General features: G+C 36.4%; 1 protein-coding gene across 1 annotated transcript; it reads right to left on the bottom strand.

The window, feature by feature from the left end:
* Positions 1-594: 594 nt before the first annotated feature.
* On the bottom strand, positions 595-27,991 carry SEC23A (SEC23 homolog A, COPII coat complex component). Its single transcript, XM_079307673.1, has 20 exons — positions 27,868-27,991; positions 24,983-25,224; positions 23,136-23,193; positions 22,841-22,927; positions 21,426-21,662; positions 21,247-21,326; positions 20,214-20,358; positions 19,744-19,902; positions 18,818-18,933; positions 17,277-17,400; positions 16,077-16,157; positions 14,279-14,368; positions 12,931-13,037; positions 11,824-11,977; positions 11,029-11,106; positions 10,066-10,227; positions 8,530-8,616; positions 6,921-7,076; positions 6,258-6,323; positions 595-2,020 (listed from the first exon to the last, which is right to left on the bottom strand). The coding sequence occupies exons 2-20, from the start codon at positions 25,201-25,203 to the stop codon at positions 1,931-1,933; spliced, it is 2,298 nt and encodes a 765-aa protein (XP_079163799.1). The 5' UTR covers positions 25,204-25,224; positions 27,868-27,991; the 3' UTR covers positions 595-1,930.
* Positions 27,992-27,994: the final 3 nt, after the last annotated feature.

Raw genomic sequence — 27,994 nt, forward strand, 5'->3', positions numbered from 1 at the left:
CAATCCCTAGTAAAACTGTAGTAAAATTTATGAGCCTATGGATAGATATGGACATTTTGAAAAGAATCTGCATGTTTCTTAGGAAGAAAAATCTTGTCTCACTAACCACAGAGTCTTTGGAATAGGTGAATAGGCAGCAGGAAAAAGGTGATACATCAGACATATTTGGATTTCAAAAAAGTCTTTGACAATGTTACATACTTGATAAGCTAACACTGCAAAGAAATTGGATTTTTAAAAAACTATTAAAAGGCGAAAACTGGTTAAAGGCTAGGAAAAAATGCACAAAAAAGCCCATTTATTATCATGACTTTGTAATGAATTGATTTATTAGGCAAACAGTACCTAACTGTCAAATAAACTGGACATATTTAGTGTTACAAAAAAAATTTAAAAGCTGTTTATTAGCTAAAACAAAAAGGTTACTGAATTATCACTAGTGTAACTTATTCAGTACCTCAGGAAGTTAAAATAGTTGGATATCCATTATTAAATGAAAAAAAAGTGAAGTTATTCTAAATTTTATCACTATTATCTTTATTTCCACACTTCATTTCAAGACCTGACAGAAATCAGCACAATAAATACAAAAAGTGAGAGAAAAACATGTATTTTATTTGTATTGAGGCAAAAGGAGCTCATCTCATTTAGATCAAAGAAATGAGAGCAACTGATTTGATCATGTTTTCTGCAATTTACAGAAAACAGAAAAACCATCCTCATGTTTATCACACCAATAAACAACTGAATTTTCTATGAACTCCCTATTCCTTCAGACTTGGCATATTTTTTTATTGCCCACTACCACACTTCACATCTTTGCTTGTCAAAATATTTTATTTACCTATGTAAACATCTGTTTCATGTGTAAACTTCAACAAGTAAATCGGAAAGCCTACTAATTTATCCACCCCAAAAAAATCAAGTATGAACTAAATATCAAATTAATTACATCATATTCTATGTAATACTGTTTTGACAAGAACTATAGCCTGTTGAATTCATAACAAAAAGGATGCAGAAACAAAAAGCAGATGTGCAGTGTCATGCATTAGTGTAATAATATGATAAGGAAATAATAAAAAAGGTAAATTTTATTTTTAACTACACTCACCAAGATAAAAATCAAGCCTGTTCACTTAGTTCATTTTGGATTTCTTCTTAGCTCAAGCTGAAAGTGTTCACTTTTGAGCATATTCACCTGTTACTGTGTTTGATAATAGATACTTTGGTCAAAATACACGTGGATTTAAATTTGGTGGACCAGAGGATTGCGTACATTTTTAGTTCAAATTCTTTATGCTAAAATAAAGAAAAACTCTGTTCCCAAAGAATCAAACAGGGTAAATGGGAAGAAATACTTGAAATTAAATACCCCTAAAATAAACAATTAATGAACAGTAATATCTGAAACAGAAGTTCATCAGCCTCAATCAAGACTGAGTTAATACTATTCTCATATGCTTTTTGCTGTTGCTTTGTTCACTTCAGGCTCAGATAGAGTGAAGAAAAGTAATCACATGGCAGTCTGGAAAGCCAGACATCACCAAAGATTTCCTTTATTGTTCAACGGGCCTTTGTACTGCAGAGCATAATTACCCCCAACCATTTAAACAAGAAACTGAAATCACATCTCAAAGTTGTTGCAAATGATCTCAAAGTAATTAGAGTATCACAGTAATCAAAATGCTGGTTTTTTTCCTCCACTTATAACTTAATCTACTACCTGTAATTTTTACAAACTGCAGTTCACATTAAAAACATTTGCTGATAACAAAAGCTTCTCTTCAAAAACAACACTGCTTTACATCTAGTCAGGCAGCTTATGCATATCAGAGCATTCTGTCAAGAGAGACATGGAAAAGGGTAAAGGAGAAAAAAGCTGAAATATGGCTGCAGTTTGTCTGTGCCTCCAATGCCCTGCAGAATTTCAGGCAGCACTGGAGACAGCGAGTTTCTTCAGATGATCCATAAATACTTGTAAGCTGACATCATCAGTAAGAATGGGTGCTCCAGACTCCTATGAAATAAGGGAAAAAATGGAGAACTGATTATATACATTGTGAAGAAATACCATTTTAAGACACAACATGTTCCACTGAATAAACATTTTACAAATTTTGCAAGATCTTAGAAGTGTATCATTGCTGAAATTCTCTGACAAAAAACCTAGCAGACTGTACATTTACATAAATTTTCATACATTTACATGAATCCAAGCATAAACCACAACTACATTCTTTTCCATATTAACATATATAGCAATGACTTGCTGTAGAGCAAAATCTTTTCATCAGCCATACAAAACTCGAGAGTTTTTGACAGGTTCTAAATATTAACTTAGAAATTTTAAATGTAAATAAAATTTCCATGGCATAGTTCCTGCATCATTCCTACCTTAGTAAGGCAAAAAGAAGACAAACAGTAATATGCAAATGACACAACCAAGAAATCAGTGTCTGTCAGAGAAGCTCATACATATCAAAATGATCAAAGGAGGAAACAAATCCCCTGAGGGTCTGATTTGGCACCAAGTTAAGGTCACCCAGCTTTCCCAAAGAGAGGTGGACCTATTCTCTCCTGTGGCTCTGCACTGCCTCAGAGAAAGACCAAGTATCTGAAAGTCACAAGCAATCAGATCACAAAAGAATTGAAAAAACCCTTTGGGTAAATTCTTGCAATTTTACAAATCCAAGAAGTTCAAAATGGTCATGTTTGAATTAGTATTTTAAAATAAATTTACTGCAAAAATAAACCAGCAGTTGTCAACTCTGCAAATATTGCATAGTAACTCCCTTAAGTCTTTAGAGAGCAGTCTAACACTATGTCCATTTATAGACATAGGAAGAATTCCTGTACATCTCAACAATTCAATCTTTTCAAAGGCATTAATCATCCGTATTTCTAAATAAAACCGGAGCTGTCAGGACTCTTGTAAATTCTTCCAAAACACAAACATAAAAGTCTAAACAAGGATGTTCAGAAGTGGTGCTGTTTTCTGAGAATTGGCCAGAAACAATTCTCAGTTAATGATCAAGAGACAAACCCAAGTGCAAGATTTCCTGGATCACTTCAACACATAGCCACTTTCAGGGAAGGTACACTAAATTAGCTATCACCTGATGGCATCTGAGATTAAAGGATGCTCTACTTCCAAGCCTGTCAAATGCTAAGCCTGAGCTCTCTTATTTAAGAATCACAGAATTATTTACACAGAAAAGACCTCTAACGTCATTGAGTCCAACCATTAACCCAGGACTGTCAAACCCACCACTAAACCATGTCCCTAAGTGCCACATCTACATGTTTCTTAAGTGCCTCCAGGGATGTTGACTCTACCACTTCTCTGGGCAGCCCATTCCAATGCTTGATAACCTTTCTTATGAGGAAATTTTTCTGATATCCAGTCTAAATGTCTTCTGGCATCTTGAGGCCATTTCTTCTTTTCTTATTGCCTGTTACTTGTGAGAAGAGACCAACTCCTACCTGGCTCCTTCCAGGCAGTTGTAGAGAGTGACAAGGTCTCCCCTGAACCTTCTCTTCTCTAGACTAAGCATCCCCAGCTCCCTCAGCTGCTCCTCACAGGACTTGTGCCCCAGAGCCCTCACCAGCTCCTTTTCCCTTTCCAGGACACACACCAGCACCTCAGTATTCTCCTTGCAGTGAGGGCCCCAAAACTGTACACAGGACTCAAGGTGCAGCCTCACCAGTGCTGAGTACAGGAGGATGATCCCTTCCCTGATCTTGCTGGACACAATATTCTTTATCCAAGCCAAAGTGCCATTGGCCTTCTTGGCCACCCAGGCACACACTGGCTTTTGTTCAGCAGCTGTCAATCAGCAGTCACAAGTCCTTTATGAAAATGTCAACTGCATCTTCAAACACCAGCCACATAATATAGATGCACAAAAAGTTCATCCTTACTCACTGAAAATGCTTTCTATACTAATTAAGGCACCTGCCTGCTGAAGTTTAAAAAAACCCTTTACTTACAATATTAAAAACCAAACTAGGCAATTCATCACCTCCTGAAACATTTTCAGTGGTGTGTGGGTGCCCTCTTCAGGTCTATGTGGACTTTCAGTTTTGCACAAAATAAAATATGAAACAATCCAGGAAGGTTGTAAGAAAAAAGAACAAGATCCAAATCAGTTTTAAATTTCTCCCAGACATTACATTTCTCATTTCATAATTAGTTGATTCAACTTTTTTCACAAAAATCCTGCAAATACAAGAGCATATTATCTTGAGCACACACACTGCAGGCCCCTGGGGAGGTTAATACACCATTTCTTATGTTACCCTAGAACTGAACTCCTTTCAGCATTAAAACAGACAGCTATCTCTTGCAACATGTATCAGAGTCTCACCTGCCCAGCATAAAAAACTATCTTACAGATCAGTTAAGAATGTTTTGGTATTTATATTTGAAATACTGTTTCATTCGATTATTAATTAAACAAGCAGAAAACAGTTGTCCTGTACTGCTGGAAATGTGAAAACTTGAAAAAATTCCAGGTAATGTCTAGATTAAAAATAACACCTTCCAAATTACAGTAATTTGCATATATTGAGGGGAAACATGATGAAGAGAAGCACTAACAAACTGCTGGTTAGATTACCAATTTTAGAAACTAAAGAATTTGGGATCTGTGTTCAAATTGTGCTAGACCTGACTCAGTTCAGAACTTTCAAGTATTTTCACTCTGGACCTCAGTGCTGTTCACTGCCAGAAGCCTCATTAGAATCAATTCATCCTTAGAAAATGTAGCCTGATAAAACTTACTTAACAAAGATGACTGCCATAAAATTGCCACAGAGCTTTCTCACTCATGACTTCAACACTGTACACTATTTAGCAAAATACTCTAAGAGCACAGTTAATATGTAGCTGTATGTCTGATGCCATTACATTTGCATGAGAAGATGACACTGCACTAGCACTTACTCACTAAAGAAGCTGAATGTGGAAGGACAATGTGGAATAGAGATGTAACACTCAAGAATGCAAGCTGCTACATAGTGTTTAACTTCTGAACATAACTTCCTTCCTAAAGACAAGATTTGAAAAACAATTCCTGGTCAACCAGGCCACAGAAATTCTGGAAAAAAAATCAGTACACTGACACTGGTATATTTTTCAGTTCTTGCCTACAGCTACCTTCAAAACTTATCTCCTCTATTGTAAAAAATCCCTTAGATTTTATGTGTGGAAAAGACTCTCATTTCCAGTATTTTGAAGGTATTCACAGGGATGAGATCTAAAGCTCTGTGATACAGGTGGACAAGAAGATAACAAAACAAGGCTGCAACATGTTGATTTGAAGAGGAAGCCACCAGGCAAAGGTCAAGTAGCCTTACTAAAGGCTCAGCAAGGTGGAAGAAGCAAATACTGAAGTGTTACAGTTGTGTTCTGCCCTTGAGCAATATACACACATTTTCATCCACAAGACAGATCAGTCTGACCAAAGCTGCCCAAGTCCTCACTGCCACTCATTTATATATGAAAAAACACATCCACCAATATGAGAATGATAAAGTGCTGCCCTTCTTATCTTTCACAGCAGCAACAGGGAACCAATCCTATTTGACTACAGCAGGTAAAAAATTGGCATTTTAAGTCCACCGTGGTGAGGACAAGAATATGATTCTACCTTTCAGATAGGCTGATGGGTTTGCTCCTCTCTCCCACCAAAGCAGAAACATTCTTTGGTAAGATCTGCATCTCTGCCATTTAGCAGAATGAAACTGAACTTAATTACTGGTGAAGTTAAGTTTAATGAATTGTAAATTGTAAATTTAGCTTAATCAATCATTGTCTAGCCTTAGAATATTTAGTACAAAGGCAGTAAGTGCACTTATCAGTTACTATTCCAAATCTTTTTATCTGTTGCCTCAATAAAATTCCTGCTTTCAACTTTGCAAAACTGTTTCAGTGAAAGTCCTTGGAGGGGCTCTGTCAGCCAAACATCAAACCAATAGTCTTAAGACAACACTATCTAAGAAACTGGGCTAGACATGAAAGCAGCCTAACAGAAGCTTAAAATAGTAAACCAGATAATCTCTGTCTGAAGAAATAAAGCTCATTTTTCTTAAGTTCTGTAATTTTGGTCACATCAGACCAAAATTGCATTCCTTTTTCAGTTTTAAACACTTTGCATTATTACTTACTACTGTTACATAATGTGCCACCTGCCTTCTGAAATGGGGGGGGGGGAAATCATGTGTACAAGCTTCATCAGCAAATTCATACTCACCTGTCCCCATGCATACATATTGTTATGAGTCTGAGAGGGATTTACTTTTGAAAGCAGGAAACGAGCCTTTAAAAAAAAAAAACAAAACAAAGGTAATAAATTGATCTTCTCAAAACAGAGTTTTCCTGCACTCAAAAAAAAAGTTGGATGAAATATGTAATTTCTGTTATCTGGAGATTCAGACACTGCAAACAGCACCCCTGTAAATAAAGTCACTCACTGATTCCACAGCTATAATGAACTGCTAACAACTTTCTGATGCAGCTGAAAGTAAGCTTTTTGTCTTTTTCAAGCACTAGCAAAGCAAATTTGAATATCAACAAGATATGAATTAGTAAGTTTTAAAAAAATAACACAAGTAATAATTCTGGTATTGGTTCAGACACACATACAAGGACTGTCTTTTCTGCCCTATGCAGTATACACAAAGAATCTGAGAGTACAAGTCAGTATGATTAAAACAATAACAACAAATAACAGGATTCACAGATTAGGGGGAAAGCTACTAATAAATATCTTGGTCTGTAGAAGCTTTAAGATTCAAAATACTGATTTGCAATTTATATCTATTTTAGCAGAGACATGCATGTTTACTACCAAAAATATCTCACAACATTGCTAACACATAATTTCCAAGATTATATGATATACACTTCAGCATACCTGGCTTCCTCCATGCTCTGTATCAATGTATCTGGGCATTGGAAATCTGGAATGGAGAATTTCTTGGGCATCATCTATTGGAGCTTGTAGCAAGTGGTGAAAATTTTCATATTCTGGCATATCCTGGTACCCCGACTTACGCCACTGCGCTATGGTCTGGGGACAGGGGAAAGGAAAGTTTAAAACTGATTCACCAAACTTTCTTAGAGGATATACAGGTCTTTTCAGAGGAGAATGTGCCATTGCTGGCCTTTTTTCTACCAATCATCCCTTTCTGCCCTATAGTATGCAAGTTAATTTTTAAAAGCCAAGATGTGCAAGTAATATGCTACTAGATTATTTTCTTTCAAACTCCTAGCAATTTGTAGTCCACCTGTATTTTCTCTTTTTTTGTCATCTTTTGTCACATTTTACATGCCAAATATTTTTTGGAGGAGGTCAAAGATGTTATTTGCACTTCTCTACTATGCATGTCTATGACATATAAGAAATAAGTATTTATACTGATATCTTTCAGAATCTGTAGCACAACCCCCCCACTCCCTAAGACCAAAACTGGCTGCTCAAGGTCAGCTCACTGGTACAGGCAGTTGTCAGACCTGGAGGGACCCTCAGCAGGGGCTCCTCCCTCCTCTGCTTGGCAGCTGCTTTTAAACTGAGAGTCTCATTTCTGGCTCTGTCTGAGCTACATGCCTGTACCAGGCCATGCACCTACTGATCTGGACCTCACTCAAGGACTTGACTTCATGACCAGAACTTGGAGCTGCCTCATCCCTGTCAGCTTGTCTGGTGGGGACTGAAGGCTGATTCTGATTCTGGATACTGCCCACAACTGCTCTGCTTGCCTTGCTCAGGTACAGTGGGGTCAGGTCCTCAGTGACAAGAACCTGCCTGTCTTGCAGCAATGCTCAGCTCCCTCTTCCCCTTCCCTCAGGGAGTGGCCCACCACTGCTGCTGATAGCACCTTACAAAAATGAGATAACATTCTGCTACTTAAGAAGCATTGAAGTTTACTAAATATTTTTATCAGTGTAGCTACAAGGACATGATCCAGAACAGCATTTTTCAAATTCTCAGCCACGAACTATTTACAGTTGTAAAGTAGTAAAAAGCAGAAGCTCAATTCCTCCAGAGAGGCGGAGCACTAACAAGTCACAAGCACTTTAATTTTATTACTAAGGAACGTCTTATCTACCAAACTGCCAGAGCAGTTCCATGCCTCCAGGACAATACACACGAAGGGTAACTATAATACCCATCCCTGAAGAACCAATTTAAAGATCTAAAATAAATGAATGAGAAGTGGGGAGGAGGGGGAGGTAGGGTATAACACTAAGTAGGAAAAAATACTGAAAAAACCACTCTGCTTATTGAAGCTAATTAATCTCAAACTCATCATAAGAACCAGAATCAAAGTGTCAAATCATGTCAGGTATCTGCAGACAGACATCTTAAACTACAAACATGAACTAGGACTCTGCTCTCAGCCATGCAGATGAGAAGGTCAAGCAATGAGGTGCATGAGAACTGGAGCCTGAGTCACAGTGATTTCCATAATGTAGTACTCCTACAGAAAAAGAGTAATTATTTAAGAAATGACAGCTCTTACCTCTCCATGATAAATAAGAATTTGGAAAAAGGTGTCCATAAGGAGAATGCGATCTGGCAAAATGCTGCTGCTATCCAGAAGAACAGGCTAAGATTTAAAAAGAAATTTTAAAATTATCAACTGATGCAGAATTGAGCAATCAGATAGCATTGCCAGGATTTTTTAATCAGTAACTGAATCTTAACTTTTTCAATCACTTACTAAAGCTCTGTATTTGCTCCTTTTCATGTCACACATCTGCAACCCACACAATTTCATTCTGAAGTTATCCTGCCTGATTCTGTATCTAAAACTTCATGAAAGTAATAAAAAATGTATTCATGAGCTGAAACCCCTTTCATTATTATGCACTTTGCTAGTCTTTCATGTACCTTTGCATTTACCCATTGAATGCCATTAATGTGAATTGCATTTCAATGCATAAGGATTCAGCAGTTATTCAAGATTTGGGGTTTATGGGTTGTTTGGGGTTTTTTTTTCAGTCTTGTTCTTGCAGCATATTATTACTGTGCATGTATATCCCTCAATACTGTATATAGTAAATACTCACAATTTATGAAATCTAATGTAAGATTTAAGATTTTAAATCACCCTTGTAAGGGTAGTGACACTGTATCAGTGCTATATGATTTAACTGAATGAGTATTACTACAGATAATAAAAACATCAGCTATTCCAAGAATCAACAAAAAATATTATTATTCATTCTACACTGAGACACCAGCTTCTGTTTAATCATATTTCTCCTTCAATCACCAATGGAACTACTTGGTTTCCATACATGGAAGAGTGATATTATACTTGCAAGCTGCTCTTCAGCAACCACCTTATGACTTTCATTTAAACTCCACTTCTAAAAAAGTCTTTTTTAATATCCTTATGAATAGTCTAAAAAAAAAAAAAACCACCACCCTAAATAAAGTTAGAAATTCAATCAGCCAAGATCCTTGACTACTATGTTTGTTTTCACTGCCTCCCTCTCTTTTATGTAACAGACTACTTTCATTATCTGCTGACACAAAGAAGTGTCTGACACTTCTTTCAGAAGCTTCTTGGAAGATCAGCTTTTTATTTTAGGTTTAAACAGAATGTGTCACGACAAAGTCAGCAGGAAGGCTTTGCACTAAATCTACACATAACGGGAACCAAATCAAAATTAGAAGCTTTGGATTAAGGAAGTAAAATAGAGAAAATTTTGTACATTTAAAAAAAAATGAAAGTATATTTTTATATAAAATTATTTTTGTTTATGTTTACATACTGGCTCCACAAAACCAAAAGAAACTCTCAAAAACTAACAAAAAAAGTACCACCCTTGAGTTTAAAACATAACCTTTTTACAAAGTAACTTTTACTCTCAAGTCTGCTACATCAGAATTCTATGATATGCCTTGTTCATAGCCATTTTAAATTGAATTAATGTTCTTCCTCATACAATAAACTTTAAACCAGTACATTTTGTAGCAGCAAAGACAGCAATCACCTCTTTCCCAACAAAGCACCTTCTAACCCACTATGGAGTTATTCTACTGATACCTCTGGAGGTCCATTGAAAGAGTAGGCATAAAGAATGGGCTGGACCATGATAAGCGACTGGGTTAGATCTTGACGCATGAAGTGATGACGATAGTAGGAGCTCTCATCTGGGCTGTTGTTAAAAACTTGCAAGAAAGGAGATCTTCTCAAGTGAAACATGAACTGCAAAACAAGAACCACTGCTTTCATCTTTGATAGATAAAAAGGACAGCTGTACAAAGAGAGAAATATTTTCCACAAACTACATGAGACCAATGCCACAACAAAACTGAATTCCAACTTCTTTAACATTTTGAATTTATATATACAGCTTTGCCAGTTTTTACACACTCCTATGACAGTAAGAGAGGTATCAGAATGGGTAAACCTACAAAGCAGCTTTGAAATCCTTCCTTTACTGTAAATTCTACTCTTCCCGTGAGGCAGGTTGCTGTTCTACAACTAAGTTATATCATGGGAGCAGAAAAAGGAACATTAACCACAGCAAAGTCAAACCTTGCTAGTAAAAGCATATGCTTTCATTGCTGAAACAAATTCCCCACATGCTGATTCAATCTCTACACAACATCTACAGTCAGATTAGTAGGTAACTGAAACAGAAATATCATGGAAATGTAAGAAGAGTCCAAAAATAAAGTATCTGGAGCTATCAGAAGGGAGAAATTTATCAGAGTGGATTACTAGCAAAGAAACTATTCAAAGTTTAATAGTCATGGTCAAGTTCACTGCACAGAAAAATGTCTCTTTTCTGGTCAGCTTCAGACATCATATGGGAGAGAAACAATAAAGCAAACTCATTCACTTCCTTACAGTTTCTGAATTTCTTCAGAAATTCAGAGCAGCTGGGGGCAGGGGGTCTGTTCATCCTGATATGCCTTACTATACTCAGTGCTACAAGGACTCTTTCTTCACTGAGCATTCTCTTCTATCACTACAGACATACCCTCTTACAGACAAACTCACCTGTGGATAAAGTGAAAAGGTTTCTGAAAATCTGAAAGAGCTTGGATCATCCTTGTGATATTCTCCAAATTTCTGACACTGGAGTAAAAGAGAAAGAAAATCTATGTTAAGAAATACACTTGCATGGTCATGCCATTCCTGTAAGTTTGGTTTTAACAGGCACATGACTTGTAAACAAACAGAAATGCAGCAAAAACACTGACACAAGTTCTCTTTTCAACAAGCAGTGATTTTCTTGCATATGAGGCTTTAAGAACTTTGTGAGTTGGTTGTTTTCCCCTTTAAAATCACTAAGTAGACTTAGATAATTAAATAGCCCAGAAAAAATGATTAACAATTAAATTATTAGTAACTAATTAATTACAAATAAAAATTAAAATACCTTAAAAAAATACCCAAACAGGAAATAGAACTTTTGAAAATAAAAAAAAAAAATCCATATGGTTTTCTAGAAACTTTGCCTTTTTTTTTTTCTAAAAATATTTACTCTACAATATCATTATAGGCAGCATAAAGTACAGAAGACATTGATTTCTGCTAATCACATGCTAAAATTTCTCTAAATTCCTGGCAATCATCATGTGCTGAGGAAACATTAATAAATCAACTAAAAATATACCTGTTCTTTTCTTAATTTAAAATAGAAAATTTTAGTTAATTCTATGTAACCACATGTGGAAATTCAGCATTTAGTTCATTTTTTGCTTTTATTTCAATAGAAACTATCACTGAACAGCAGTCACTCATGTGTCTGCAAACAAGAAACCCATCTGACTCTTTCACAGCTTGTTTTACCAGTCGTATAAGTTGTCTGTCCAGCCACCTCAGCACATCAGGGCCCTCCTCTGTCTCTGCCCTGTACACTGCCAATCTAGCCATGAGAATTGCAGCAGCTTCCTGGTCAAACGATGCAGCAATGTTTTGAATCTGGGTCTGTGCATCTGCCCAGCTGCAAAATAAAAATACAAGGATTTGCACCACAGTAAAAGGGAAAAAAATCCAACCTTAAAATATCCTTTCAAAATTAAAGCAAAGAAAGTTTAGCAGTTAACAGTTAAACAAACTCATGCTGAAGCTTAAAAAAAATCTGCTGGGGAGATTAAATGAGCAGCCTCCCAGTTACCCATTCTTTAATTGGAAATGTTCCTTATTTGTACAGATGCCATGCAACCAGTGAAACAAAATATAATGTCACTAATAGAACAGCTATTATATATTTTTTTAAATTAATGATGAAAATTTGAAACAGCACCCACTAATCTAATCACACATTCCCACATAAGCAATTTTCTTGTGCACTTTGCCAGTTCTGTCTAATTTACAAGTAAACTATTAATTAGACCTTCCATCAGTCACCAGGATTCAACTAATACAACTAATTAAGTTAACAACATAGTCTTTTCAACAGTCAGAGCAATGCTTTTTTCAATAAACTGAATTTTCCATTGAATTAACCATGCAATCATCTCCTTCAGTTTAGAGTAAATGAATGTCACTGGACATAGAAAAATGTCTTCAAACAAAATGGTGAAGTATTTTGAATCAAGGAAACTGCAGGTAAAGTTTATACATGGAATTCCAGGTATTTGCACCCTGAACTGCAGTTAGCATTCTCAAGTTAAATTATGAAGTGATTTTTGCCATTCCCTAACTCCAAGCATATCCTCAGTTCAGGCCACAGAATTTCACTCAAAGCTTCCCTTTGTCTAAAATCACTTGGCTTTCTTCAGAGCTCTCCTACAGTGACATTATACAGCCACTGTAACCTCTCAGAGAAAAAACAGTCCAGAGAACAAGAGAGGAAACTGTCTCAAACAATAGATTGTTTACAAAATCTACAAAATAAAAGGCATATACATTTATACCCTGACTTTTCAAAAATTATTCACAAGCAAAACATACTTTCTGGCAACTGTGGTCACTCTGATACGTCTCTGCCCACTGGAATGCTGGTACTGAGTCACAAACTGGATTGCACCACGTCCTCCTTGAGGAATGGGAGCATTGTGCTAAGTCCAGAAGGAAAAAAAAAATGAAAGAGAATCTCAAGACTTTACAGTATAATTTGAAAATGTATAATTAATAAAAAATCATAACATTCTTTGCAATAGGCAGCCCAAGTTACATTAATGCATTGTCTGGTGCTTTTGTTATGTTGAGTACCTTTACTAAACACAGATAATCAACTTAAAGATTGTTAAAAGCTGTTAGAAGCAGTTGCTGGCTTCACCAGATATCCTTAAAGCAACCAGTGCTCTCCTTTTAGACAAGCCCTTATAGAGACAACATTTTCCAAGGGGCCTTACAACTCCTGTTTATACCACATTCTACTTGAACACCATATGCTTCACTGGAATTACAGGATAAGAAAACTGATACTAGTATAAAATGTTGATCAATGGATCTTCAATAGTGTCATCAAAACAAGATTAGAATCCAGGTGTAAACAGAAATTTCAAAACTCTGCTCAGTGAAAATACAGATTTACATGCTATATATGCAATTCAAAAGAGAAGGATAGTTGAAATCAACTATTACACACAGTAATTAGGCTGGTTTTAGAGCTACTAATAAAATGAGCCCAACATAAATATGTAAGAAGTAAAACAAAAACACAGCTAAGGTAAGTTCAAGTTTTCAAACCTTTGCATAGATAGCAAACTATGAAATACAGCACACTAAATACATAGAATCTACAGTCAGCTCAGCTCCTGAGCTGCTTCTTCGAATAAGAAATGGTATGAGAATGAGTACCACACTTGCTCCTCATATTTTCATCTTCTTTCCTAGTAACCCCTTAGGGAAACCAGACTACTTTGCCCTTCATGCATTTTACTGAAATCAATCTTCACTTACAAACACCCGCAATAAATTAGAATGTAACACTATGTAGTAATTACCTTGTAACAAATATATCAGAGAAATACTGAAAAGCACTTTTAAATATACAGATTGCAGCATTTTCATGTAATGCAATTAAAATGCATCCAATAAGTAACACATGAAAGAAAAACTTGGAGTTAGAGATTATGAACTCTAATCAAAATTTGCACAGTTTTTTAGTGCTCATTATCACTCACAGGACTAGCCCATTGTTAAGCAGTTTATGTCCACCTCTAGACTTGGACAACACAAAATGGCAACATCATTTCTATCCCTACTACTGTGCTTGGGAGAATCACACAAAAATACAAGCTTCAACAGTCATATAAAGTAAGATTACTGTGGTTAGTAGACAAATATTTATTACCTGGTTTACCACCTCAAAGTAAAGTGCAAGTGTTGTAGTAGGATTAAGACCACAAATCTTCCACTGACAAGTGCCTCCTGTTCCAATCTCCTGCAGAAAGATTTTGTAATACTTTTATAAACCAGAAACATTTCCTGGTTCATGAAATACAGCATATAGCCATTATAGGTAACTGTTTGCAACTTCTCTCACAAACTTTCTCCCTGCTCACTCTGTCAACTTCTCAAACACTCCTGCAAAGCAACTGCAGTGTTGGATGTAGGAATAATAAAAAAAAGAGACTGTTCTTTTAAATAATTAATGCATTAGAAAGACCAGGAGCTGGCATTAGAAAAAGTCTTAAAAGAAAGTCAGAAACAGGAAAAAGTATCAGACTTTGCTTAAGCAGAGGCAAAAAGCACATGTAAGTGGAATGATTCTTGTAAGGTTCAGCATAAAACTTTAGGTAATAGCTTACACACAGTATTTTACTTAACCACACAGTCTCTAGTAACTAACAAGGTAACTGTACACAGATAGCTATGTATTTCAACTGAGAATTCCTTTTTGGCATCAAAGCAACATAAATATCCAGCAAAACCAATTAAAGCAATCCATCATCCATAACAGACACAGTGAAAGCAAACAAAACATTAAAGGAAAACCATGCTGGCAATATTGTCACTGGGCCTGTATTCACTTGAAAGCTCTATGGTTAGAGGAATTGTCCAGTTACCACTGAAATGAGCTGCATGCACTCTCATCTAATTCATATTCAAATTTTAATTCAGATAATTGCAACAAAAAAGGGTTTGGAATAGAAATTAATCATGATATAACTGCAAAGCAGCAGATGATGCCACAACTGAAATTCCTATTGCCTCCTATGAAATAGAAATGTAGCTTAAATAAGGAGATGTACCTTTAATTTATTTTTAGGGATTTCAACTTTTATTGTAATACATGCAATTCCTTCAGGCAATGAAATAAGAAAAATCTGTGCCAGATCACCAAGAAAAAAAAATGCTGGTTAAATTGAAATTTTTATGTTCACACAGATGCAATCATAAATACATGGAAAATTGAAGGAATAAAAGTGCTTGATTAAAGTGGGCCATTTGTGAGCACTTTCATACTGGGAAGTGCTCTATCATGCAGATTGTTAGGAATAAAAGGGAGATGTAAATGTAAGACTTTTTTTTTTGGCCACTTGCAGGAATTGGTTTTTCGTTGGTAATCAAAAGTTAATAATATTATCTGATAAGAAAATAAGTGATGATTTAAGTCTAATATAATTTAAAGGTATTACTTCAGGAGCCTACAACAGCTGGACCTTTCAATCAATTAGTTAAATGTGTATTTGGTGAAATATCTACAGAAATGGGAAGGCAGAATTCAGATAAAAGGGATGTTTCCAAAATGTTGTGTCCTCCTGTTCTGTCAATTCTTTTTAAAATATTTATTTTTACGGTTCACTTTGGATAAAAAGACACAGCTCTGATGTTAACAATAAAGCATGCTAACTCATTTTCTATTTGGTTTCTCCTACATCATCATAGAACTTTTGCATAATAAATTTAAAGCAACCAAATCTCAACAATCTAAACAAGTGGAGAAAGCTAAACAAGTAACAAGGGATCTGCAAGGTCTAACACAATCTGACCTAGTAATGAGCTGGCATGTATTGAATTTAAAATCAGTAAAAAGTGAACCCTTTGTTCCATTTGTGGAAGTTTTAGCCTCTCTTCAAATCCAGAAATCTTAAATCTTGTTTTTCCATAGGAGGATATTAACTCTATTTTCAGTGAAGTTTACTTACATTTTCTGAGACACAAGGTCCCTTAGAGTTGAGAGACACACAGGGTCCAATTGCTCCAGAAATCTTCACTTCTCTTGAAGTCTTCATATTCCAAATAAAAATATACATTAATGCACCACACTAAAGAATCCAGTCTCATTTTATCAGTAGATAATTAAAACCTCAATGCATATTACATTATTGATACCTTTAGGAAAGGTTATAATAGTGCTTGATACATTGGAGACACTTTTTTATGTTTGTTTGCTATACCAATTAGTATATCTTAACAGCATGAACATAAATTAAAACACAGAGAAAAGCAGATTGATTTATAAACATGGGAGCCTATAATGCATACAGGGTAATGTTTCCTTTCTAATGAAAAGATTAAAATATTCAAAGGGAAGATTAAAACTGAAGACTAGTAAAATAAGCCTACACACACCTGATAAGGAATTTATACTCTATGTCCTAAATATATTCAGCTAAAAGCACGATCCAGTTATTTGCATTCTTCCAAAGTCACTTTGCTCTTTGAAATGATCTGTACATCCCTCTAGAACTGGGGCTCTCTTTTTACATTTTCTGGGATCTTTCAAAAATTTCACATGAATATGCATAAAAAAAAAAAAAGAGGGTTCAACTATTTGTCCTAGCAGTAAAAATTTAAACAGAATTTCACCAAAAATGAAAATAGTCTCATTCTTCTATAATATGGGATCATAATATTTTCTAAGAAATATCAAGGAAGGTAGTGCCTGAACCTACACCATACTTAGCTCTAAGCTTCTCACAATGGTGGAGGCAAAAAGCAACATTGTTAAATTGCCAGAATGGATTCTGATAAGAAGGGAAAATGAAAGAAAACTTGTCCTGGACTACATAGAGAAACAGACCTACCTAAAATGAAGAAACCCTTGATATCAAAATCTAAGATCACAGCATTGTGAGTTTCTAATACAAACATTTATTTTGCTTCAGCCTCTCATTTAGCTGTCACTGAATGCAAGGTGAGAAGAACTGTCATTATACCTAACTCACATTTACAGAATCCCAAAACTGCAGAAAGATAGCTAGGACTATGGACAGCTATGTACAGACCAAACAATACAATCTTTTAGCATGTTCCTAAAAATGCCTTAAAAGGGCAAAGATTCCACAGTTTGTAGCCATCCTATTCCACTGTTTCATTAACAGACTACATGTTTGTATGCTTACCTTTATTTCTAATGTGCCACCAAATCCCATTTTAAATTGTCCTTGCATATCTTTGGTGAATACTCTCTGAAACGTTTGTTTGAATAATGATGTATTGAAAGAGTCTCCCATTACCATGTAGCCTCTAGACAACAACAAAAAAAAAAAAAAACAATCAAAACTCATGAGTTAAAATAGATCATTTATATAGCTTATTTTTATTGAAGACTAAAACTAAAGACCACTCACTGTGAGACATTATTTTTACCCTCTTAAAATAGACTAACATTAAATTAGCATTTTGCTACAATGTTAAGAATGCAAGTTTTAAGTGAGCTTCTTGCCCAATGCATCTTAAGGTCATCATATTACCTAATAAAATTGTTCACTGGGAAAATGCTGTACTGGACTTTCAACACTAAGGATGTCTCAAGATCCTGCCACACAAAGTCATTTTTTCTAATATTTATTGTTCCAAACTATAGTATTTGGGTAGTTCATTCATTATTTCAGGGTTAAATCTAAACTCATTTTTATGCTTATCAACATTCTGTGGATGTAATTGCAAAAGCTGCCACTTGTCAAGAAATATCATACCCTGCCTTTAGAAAATAGTAATGGGAGACATTATTTTCAGTCATCAAAAAATGTTAATTGAGACCTTTTAGTAAAATATGTCGACAGGTCAGACATTACACCCAAAAGAAGGTTCCAGGTGGATACCCAAAAATAGAAGAAAATAAGACATTATAAGACATTATTAATAGGATAGAATCAGAAATTCCTCCCTGTATGCAGGACGTAACCAAAATAGAAGAGCTGTAGGAGAAATAAACAAACTATACATTAAGGTGACAGAAATAGGGTGAGTCACAGCAGCAGAGAAAGAGCAAAACAGTACAAACAAAAACACAACTTGAGTTTGATGCAGAAAAGGAATAGGTGTCAAATATGAAGGTCAAATCAAATTTCAACATAAATATCCTGAACACTGAAAGCTCCCAAACTAAGGCTATACACACAGCTCCAAAGAGAAGCTGTGATTAGCATGGCCAAGCTGGCCTGAAACTCAGGAGCTGTACCTGATAGTCATCTAAACCACCAGCTGAACCTATAAACAACAATTTATAAGAGAATGGCATAAACAAGACAGAAAGAATAACAGGATTTTGTACTACTCTGAGGAACAAGAAAAATAAGGACAGGTCCTTATCTTTACTGAAACCTGTCACTTACACAGATACATACAGAAAAACAGAAAAAGTGTATCTGATAAATTGTCTGTTTAAAAGATATCCATGGTATTCAAGCCTCAAAAAGATCACAGTAAGAAAAAACAAACAGAAAACTTGCTCTTGATTAAACCCAAAATTGTGGTGACAAATCTGCCAGAGGCCAAGATAATCCAAAATTCCAGTAAATTCCAGCAAATGTAACCATCACAGTTTATCAGTGTGTTTATGCTTTTCTTTTTTTAATAGTAGAACAATTTTGCAAGTGCTTCCTGCAAAACAACTTTTAACTGTGTCTCCATATACTACTAACAAACAATAGACACATACCCAGTGTAGTTGGGACAACACTTCATCTCCAGTAGACCAGTCTGATCCAATGCACATGCATATATGTCAATAACGTGACCATTTGTTGCAGCTCGATTGGCCAGGGCTTCAAAATGCTAAATCCAAGATGAAAACACAGTTCATAGCAATTTACAATGTGAACTCTCCTCATCTCATATTAAATCCTAAACTTACAAAGTTTTCATGAAACAACTTTTCAGATTCTATTCAGATAAAAGTATATTTTTCCTAAAGTTAATGAGACTGGAACTTTGAATCCTTGGTTTTTTTTTTTTCTGATCAGGTAAGAGCCTGACTCCCACTAAAGAGAACAGTGGTTGCTATTTGAACTAGAAAATTAGTTTGATCTTCTTCCTTTTGAACTTTGCATTTAGTACTAGATCCAGCACAGAACTGAATTTACTATTCTAATCTTAAGTATCTACAATGAGAGGTGCCTGCAACTGAACTAATTGCTTAAGATCCTATTATAATCAGTCAAGACAAATTCAACAGGTTTTAGATGCAGTTCACCAACCCAAATGTACCTTTTAAATTAAATTAAATTAGATATGACTAAATTCTACAGCCTAATCCTTCCCCAACTACAGAGACAGTTTTGAGCACCTGCTTAGAAGCACCAGCCTTACAACACTAGATATACAATTTGGTCAAATAGTTTTTTTTCTGAATTAAACCAGAGAAACACTCCAAAGAAATTTAATTTGAACTAGATAAGTCCTAACTCAATATACTGAAATTTCTGAAGAAATTCTTGAGACATATCGCTATTTAGAGCCAGATAAACAAAACCACACAATTCCCACCTCTTTTTACATTTGCTATAACCAACAACACCTTACAGTGTCCAGCAATTTAAATGTTTACTTACTGGGAAATAATGAAATCCCATGATCATCTCTTACCTTAGTACCCTTTTTAACATATTTTGCATTGTCTTTTTCAATGTCATGCCATGATCTTATGGGTAACTTCAATTCATCCCCCACAACCATGCCAGGTCCCTGCGTGGCTGGTCCTCCAATGAACATCATGATGCGTGCACCAGTATTAGGGAAAGTGCACTGCAGGAAATAAATGACAAATAAAACCACTGGGACTTGCTACAAACTGGTATTTATCACACTGATAGGAATTGTAACAATAACTGCATTTTTACACTCCAAGAAGCTAGGTCTGCTAGTAATTCACTCTTAATTTTGCCTTATTAAAATATGCAAATGTCTACAAAATTCTATGTATGTAAGGGATGGTATCGATCAGAATCATCCTACAAATCTAACACATATAAATCAGCAAGGTTTTTACATATTGATTGTGGCAGCTTTTCTGCAAGAAAATGATCTACATTTAGCACAGCTGTAAAAGCTTTTACCTCAAGGAGTCCAACAGCTATAGATAGGGCTACTCCAGAAGAACGTAAGGGACGTTTTCCTTGTGGAACAGGCCAAGGATCCCGTTGCAGTTCCCCCAAAAGATCAGTAAGATTCATATCAATCTTCTGCACTGGTTGCAAAAACCTGGAAACAAATACATGGAAGTAGTTTAGATTTAAATCATTACATAAAAATCTTACTCATTGCTCACTAGCAATATATTAGACATGTATTTGAGATGTCTAATTCTAGATTCTGGTCTGAATTCAGAGCAGTGTCTCTGCTTCATCAAAGTAAGGCAGTTTGCAGCTACTACATGCACACTCAGCTTAAGTTAAGATGTTCAGCAAGTTCAGCAAAACTGAAACTTGCAGACTTAGAGATACCACCACTATCCAGAAAGAACCCTACCCAGTCAAAAGAACAGTGCAGATGATGACCTATGAACTTCAAACAGAAATTTCCTTACTACAGTGGCAAGTGAAGATCAGGAGAAAAATTAACATGGTAAGATCTATTTCATGCTGCTGCATGCAGTCTACATATGCAGCTAATTTTTTGAGGGCAGAGACAGCAAAATTGTCTTTCAATAATTTACTAAATTTCCTCTATATCACAGTGAAATACACAGGAAAAATCAATCAGCAGCCCGCAATTTCCAAATGAGAGACCAAAGGGAAGGGAAGTGGAAAAAAAGAGGGAGAAAAAGGGAAGGCACAACAGGATATCTGCATAAAAGGCACTTAAGCATCTATTAACACTTTCCAGCACACCAGTCAACAGAAGCATTTTTTTTAATGTATCTATAACATGCCTCTCAGAGCACTTCCAAAAATCATCCAAATAATATTATTATTACCCATTGAGTCAATTCTTCCCAGTACAAACTGCAGGAAAGAAGTTTATTAGTAAACTTGTGCCTGACCAAGAAGTTTGGCTGTCTGTTTACTGTTTCAATGGTCATAAAACCTTGGTTTTCCAGTACTTCAGTGAAGTCAAGGAAGATGTTTTAAGATGTTTAAAGTAGATTACCTGTTAGAAGGTGGTGGCTGTTGCACTTGAGGACCCCGACCAACTTGTGCAACAGCTACTTTTGTAAGCCCCAGCATTTCCTGCAGTCAAATAAATAGGATTTTATTACAAAAATTGTTTACAGACTACTTCACCACTAGCATCTTAGGGATTTCTTTTTGTTTGCTTCTGTTCATTACCTGAAGCTGTTTTGCAGAGAGGTCCTTTGTTCCTCTGAAGACATAACTTTTGGAAATTCCTTCACAGCCAAGCTCATGAACTTGCACCATTCGGCCAAAGGTAATGAGACCTACTAAAGCTGTTGGGGGCAGGAGACTGAGGGACATTTGCATGGATTCCTTCAGAGCTTGCAAGTCTTCATCTTCCATGCATGTATCCACAACATAAAGAAATATCAATGGCATCTGAGGACCACGCTTTAAGAAACAAAATTAGAATTGTAAGAAAAACAAGTCTTGCAATAATTAAAGGATAAAAAATGAACAACTAAGATATATCTTGTGAAAGTTTTAATTTTAATCATACCAGTAATGGCAATGTTCCACCTAACTTAACTCTCTCTCTATTAGTAATAGGATCCAGAACAAAAGCCCTACCAAAGTGAACTCAGTACAAAAAGGAAATGCTTACCACAGAAAAGAAAAAATCCTTTCAGGATATCAGGTAATTTTGAAGAATGAGCCAATCATATACATCTTCTAATATACAATGAGCTTTTATTGTTTCAAGTGAATAAAGCAGTCATAAAGCCACTCACAATTATAAATTATTCTAGCCTGATGACAGTCCACAGCATTTCATCTCCCAATTTTACTCTAGAGGTCATCATTACTTTTTATTCTATCTAAACTAATTTTGCTGTACTATGAGCAAACATTGAATTTACTTCACATTACAGGAGTTGTCAATAATTGCAGACTCCGTTCAGTATTCAATTCACTCTTTCTTTCATAAAAATTTGTAAGACTTCAGTGAGGATTCAGATTATGATTTGCCTCACTGAGGTCTTACAAATTTTCATCTTCAAAAATTAATTTGGAGGTTAAAAATCTGCAATTGCAAATGTCTTCAGTTTAGAAGTTTAGGCCCATTTTTTATTTCTATTCAAGTAACCTCTCCCCTGAAAAAGGATGAATATTAAAATTCAAACACCCAAATTGAATATATATTAGATGTTGTCTCTAAACCAGATAGCACTAGAACTAACTATTCATCATTCAAATACAAACTTAAATTCAAATGATTAATGAGAGGTGAATGAACAGTCAAATCTGAACTGAAATTACTTCAGCAAGAAACAGTGGTAAGCAGTCTCCTGACACACACAAATTAAACTCATTGTAAAGAAACAGACCTAACAGAAATATCCCCTTTTGAGAACTCTTTTTTCTTTTTATAAACCAATCTTATTAGCCATCCTAGTGCTCTTATAAAATGCTTTCCTTTTCCAACTGATGGCATCATCTATTAACAACCAAATAAATACCCACAGTCACCAAAATAGACTGAAGAAGTTAAAGAAGTAAAATTGAAATTTACTATTTTTGTATATTGCAAAGCAACAGATGTTCAATATTATATTTAATGATTTTACCTGTACTACATATTCAATGCTGGAGAATTGAGGCAAAAGTTCAGCTGGCTGATTCATTTCAGATATACCAGCATAAGTAGGAGGAAACTGCAAATAAAAACAGAAATTAAATATAAGTAAAGGTTTATCATTTACCATTACCAAGGAAAAAAACAGACTTTTCAACAGATATTCACTACTGCTTTTATGAAAGAATCTTAATGCAATGTTCAACTTGCTACAATTTAAAAAATCAAGGTTTTCATTTCACCTTGTAAAAAATATTTTCTTTATGCTGAATGTTTCATTTTCTTACCTGATTTCTCTGGTAACAAAAGTTGCAAGCCCAGAGTTTTGCTCGATAATCCACTTGGCTATAAAAATACAACAGGAGAAGTTTATATAACATGAACAATTAATTTTCCTCCACTGTCCCTAGAATACATGTCTTCAAAACTTTAAAAAGCACATTGACTTTGAAAAAGCTTCTTTATAATATAGTTTCTTCTAAATACCCACATTACAAACTGAAAATAAGTGGAGCCTTACACAGATGTATCAGGCAAATTATTGTGTTTAGGGAGAAAGAATGGCCTTCAGAAAAAAGGTGCAAATAAGAAATTTAAAAATACAGACTCAGTACCTATATTAGAGTCTTTCTCCACTGTTTTAGCAAATCTTTTTAACTCTCCCTACCTTTTAATTTTTCATCTTTTTATGCCTCTACCTATTAGCTGTCAGAGTGTGGGACTAGCCTGAATATACATTATGCCCTATAAAACCAGTTTCCAAGATGACAGCTATCTCTATAAGAAAAACACCATTGGTTTCAAATGATGAGTCTACCTCCTTTTCTCTACATTTTTATTAGTATTCACACAGCTAAAATAAAAAATGCAAATTCTATCTTCATGCCACAGAGATGTCTTAAAGTCCTAATCACATCTTTAGGGAAAGTCACCTTAATTGTTCTCAATGTACACTTCCTGCTATTATATCTTCTCCTGTCTACAAGAGCAAAAATCTTTTTAAAATATCATTAAATCTTCAGGTACGTCCCAGCATGCTGTAAAAAAAAACCACAGATCTATTACTATCTAATTATCTTTAGAGTTACCTAGCCCAAAGTGCCACACAGGCTTCTAAAGTCTCCTCAGACTGAGTCTCAAAACACCCTCACAGGGGAAAAACATCCAGTCATTACTTGCACACACAACACAGGAAAAATGAATACAGTTAACTGTAATGTCAGCATCTGTCTGACCTTCTACAACTTTGTCTTCTCACTGTTTTTCTTCCAGCTCTCAATAAAAGATAATGTTTCTGAAAAACTTAACTTCAACTAAGTCTGACTCCCAGTATAACCAGCCACTGTGGTTGCTTAATACTACAACATAACTTTACATCTGCTTTGAAGCTGTCTTTTCTCCCATGCAGGGACAAGTCATTCATAACATTAAATTTGTTCTGCAGGTTCTTTGACATCATGTCTAATTTCTATCAATCAGGACCCTTACCATGCCTATCAAACTCCAATCTAGAAATTATTCTGCTTCTTTTCCATACATCTATGACAGGAATGACATATGAAACACCTCCTCTGCTTCCAACCCAAACTTACCCACAACTAGTCCACATTCATTTGAGCTTATGCCAATAACACCTTTAAGCTTAAACAGCTTTCTACCCTTTCTTGCCTACTTGTGATGTTATCTATCTATCATCTTATGTTTTGATAAACTAAAGCAGATTACCTGCTTTAGTCCACAAATGAACTAATGTCAGCAATAAATGCAGTTTATTTCACTTAGAAATTAAACTATATCAGGGTCCAACAATTCAAAAGATACGGTATTGTAACTTTTTACCCAAGTCATTTTCTAGAGGCAAAATGCAAGAGTATACTAACTCCCAAGATGTATAGTTGCAGAGAAATAACATACCTAATCAATACAAAGTACTTGAAACAACTTATTAAATGAAAGTTATGTTTTCAGTAAATATGTTACACATGCAAATCTATGTGCAGAATTTTTTAAGGCCTGTAAGTCTGCACTGCATAATGATGTGAGGAGTACCTGAACTTCCATAAGCCAGCTCTTTCCCACAGTTCAGCTAGCACTGTTCTCAAGATTCTAAGGCAATAATATGCATTAAGTTTACCATAAGGGATTGAGAACAGCTCGGCACGTGGTCCTACTGCATAAGACTGGCTCATACTGAATAGGAGGCAAGTCTGGCCGCTCCTTCAGCGGAGTGAAGAGGGCAGCCACTGGCACCACCATCCTTGTAGCTTCAAGGCGACTTGAAGGCCAAACATTCCAGCTGAATCTAACTCCATCTCTGTCCTCATTCTGCTGGATGAATTCCAGGAAGGTTGTCATGATCAGCTTCTCTCTTTAATACTAAAATAAAATAAAAAGATAACTGTCAGTAGAATGCTGACATGCAAAGACTTTTAACTACTAAATCCACGCAATGCACACATTCAAATACTGTAACTGAGTTACAGTCAATAAAACACTGAGTAGAGCTTCTTAAATCCTAAAAGCAATGTGCAGAATTCTAAGGGGAAACAAAATACTGCTGTATAAAAATTTTAAGAGCTTCTAACCATATTTTTGGTATCTTATGATGCTTACATGTAAATATAAAGGAATAACAACATGACATTCCATAAAAGTACCTTCCTACAGCAATGCCAGGAAGGAAGTAAGAAATACAAGTGCCATATTCCAATACATTATGTACCAAGGAGCACTTGAACTCAAATTTACCATTTTGGCCATCAACTTAAGGCTTTCAAAATGTTCTGCTATGATTACTCAGAAGCTGGAAGACTGGGGAGCACAGACAACTGAAACAGGGAGCATGAGGGACTTTGTGCATAAGAGCATTTCCACCATTGCTTTTACTCAAATTGCTGCAAAGCCATTGGGCAGGGGACAAAACTGAGCAAAAGAGAGAATATCTGGAAGTTGTAATTACTACAGAGAAATCAAAGACAGAAATTAACTCAGCTAAGGAAGGAAAGCACAGCCTGGCATTTGAAGAAGATATAGAATTTAAGAAATCTTTCTCCTAATAAATCAAAATCCATCCATATTTTGTAAAAAAGTTAAAGGAACATTATCTCTGAAAAATGGGATATTAATGCAAGAATCTGCACAATGCAATTATCTCCACTATAACCACAAACTGAATAATCTCTCCATTTAAAAATTATTTCCTGAGAACACAGAGAAAATTGCAACTTCGGGCTATTTCAGCCACTCACTGGCAGCAGCTATAGACTCACCAAATCCAGCTCCAAACACTGCAACGTGTCACACTTTCTGTCCTGGGCTTCAAAGCATTTTCTCTGTATTTTACTCCAGCTATGTTTGAAATGGCTGTACATGAATATTACCTTTATAACTCAGTTATTGCTCCTTAAAGGGCAATGTTCAAACACCAGTGTGCAATGACTAATCACGTGCACATAGATATATAAACGATTTGTTGGATTTACTGAGTTAAATACTTTCATTTTCTATTAAGTGTGGATTTCCTATTCAGAAGGTAAAAGTGTATAAAAGAATAATCAATTTCTCTTCCACTTGTTCTTTTCTTCCTTTTCAAGATCCAATAATGCTTACCTATTTCATCATTCATCAAATGTGGAACTCTTGGTTTGTCAAATTACATTCAGTACCATTGTTACAGCTATGCAGACACATCTTCTGAGACAGGTGTGGAGAGGTATTGCATTATAAAAGAACAGCAAACCCTCCTGGCCTACAGGCTACACCAGATTTTGGACACTTGAATGCCACAAAATACACACTGCCCTCCTCAGAAAACCTCAGAGAAGGGATTTTTAGAACAGCAACAGTTCCCACTTTGGGGTGTCACTGTTTTACCTTTGCTGCAGATTAGGATATCCAGAAAAAAAACAGAAATCCTTTCTGGCTTGCTTCCTCCCTCCCACTAAGGCTGAATGTACCTCACAACCCTGCACCATGACAATCTCAACTGTGTGTCACAAAAGAAGCCACACTTGAATTGCATTGAGTGTCACTAGCTGACTATCAGCACCTTTCAAAGTTGACACATCACAGATAAATATGTCCCAAAACAGAACATCCCCGAAACAATATCCCCTAATCCTTGCATGCATATACAAACAAAATTAACACATTTTTCTCTACAGTAAGAGTCCCAGCATAGATAGATCAAAGTTACTCACAGCACCGTGTGTTTAAGTAACACTAAATGAGTACAGTTCACTGCACACTTTTCTTACAACACACCCATTCTCTCAGTTCATTAGGCACCAACAATTTGGTAAAGGAGACTAATAATAAACCCTTAATTAATTTTTTATGCCTAAATCACATATCAGAGACAAATCTATTTCAGTTCCAAGGAAGAACTAAAATACACGAGCAGAATGATTTAAATAGTTATCTAGAGCAAGTTGCTGCCATTTTCACCACTCAAATGCAGCCATTCTCCAAATCTGCTCTCCCAGACCTCTCAATGAAAACTTTTTGTTTTTAAACAACCACGGTATGTGATAACCCACCTGAATTAAATAAACAGCACATAATCAAAGGCAGAAGGGCCTGCATTTCTTGTAGCTTTACCATAGTGCAAGGCACCCCGGTGAGCGGCACAGCGGCACCGGTACAGCACAGCTCCGGGACAGGCGCTGCCGGAGAGTGCCGCCCTTTACCCCCGGCCCTGGAAAGGCCGTGCCCGGGTGCCGCAGCCCCGGCCCTGCTGGGGGCCGCTCGCCCGGCCCGGGAGGCCGCGGGCGGTGCCGACCCACCGGCGGGCGGTAGCCCCGGACCCTCAGGCCCCGGGAGCAGCTTCGGGCAGCCGGAGATACCGGCAGGGAGGGGACGCGGGGAGCTCCCAGCACGCTCGCTCCGGGCCCGGCAGTGCGGGGCCCCGCGGCCCGGGTGTCCCCCGTGTCTCCCCTGCCGCCTCCCCTCCCCGCGGCGGCCCAGTTCCGCCGGCTCGGGCTCCCCGCGCCCTGCGCTGCCCCCTCAGCGCTGCCCTACCCGCGTCCCGGCCGCCGCCGCCGCTCCCGCTGCGCTCGCTGTCCCCGCCCGCCCGCTCGCAGCCGCCCCGGCGCTGCCGACGCATCAACATGGCTGATGGGAGAGTCCGCGCCACGTCAAGGGGCAG

This window comes from Erithacus rubecula (assembly GCF_903797595.1).
Source record: "Erithacus rubecula genome assembly, chromosome: 6".
Lineage (NCBI taxonomy): Eukaryota > Metazoa > Chordata > Aves > Passeriformes > Muscicapidae > Erithacus > Erithacus rubecula.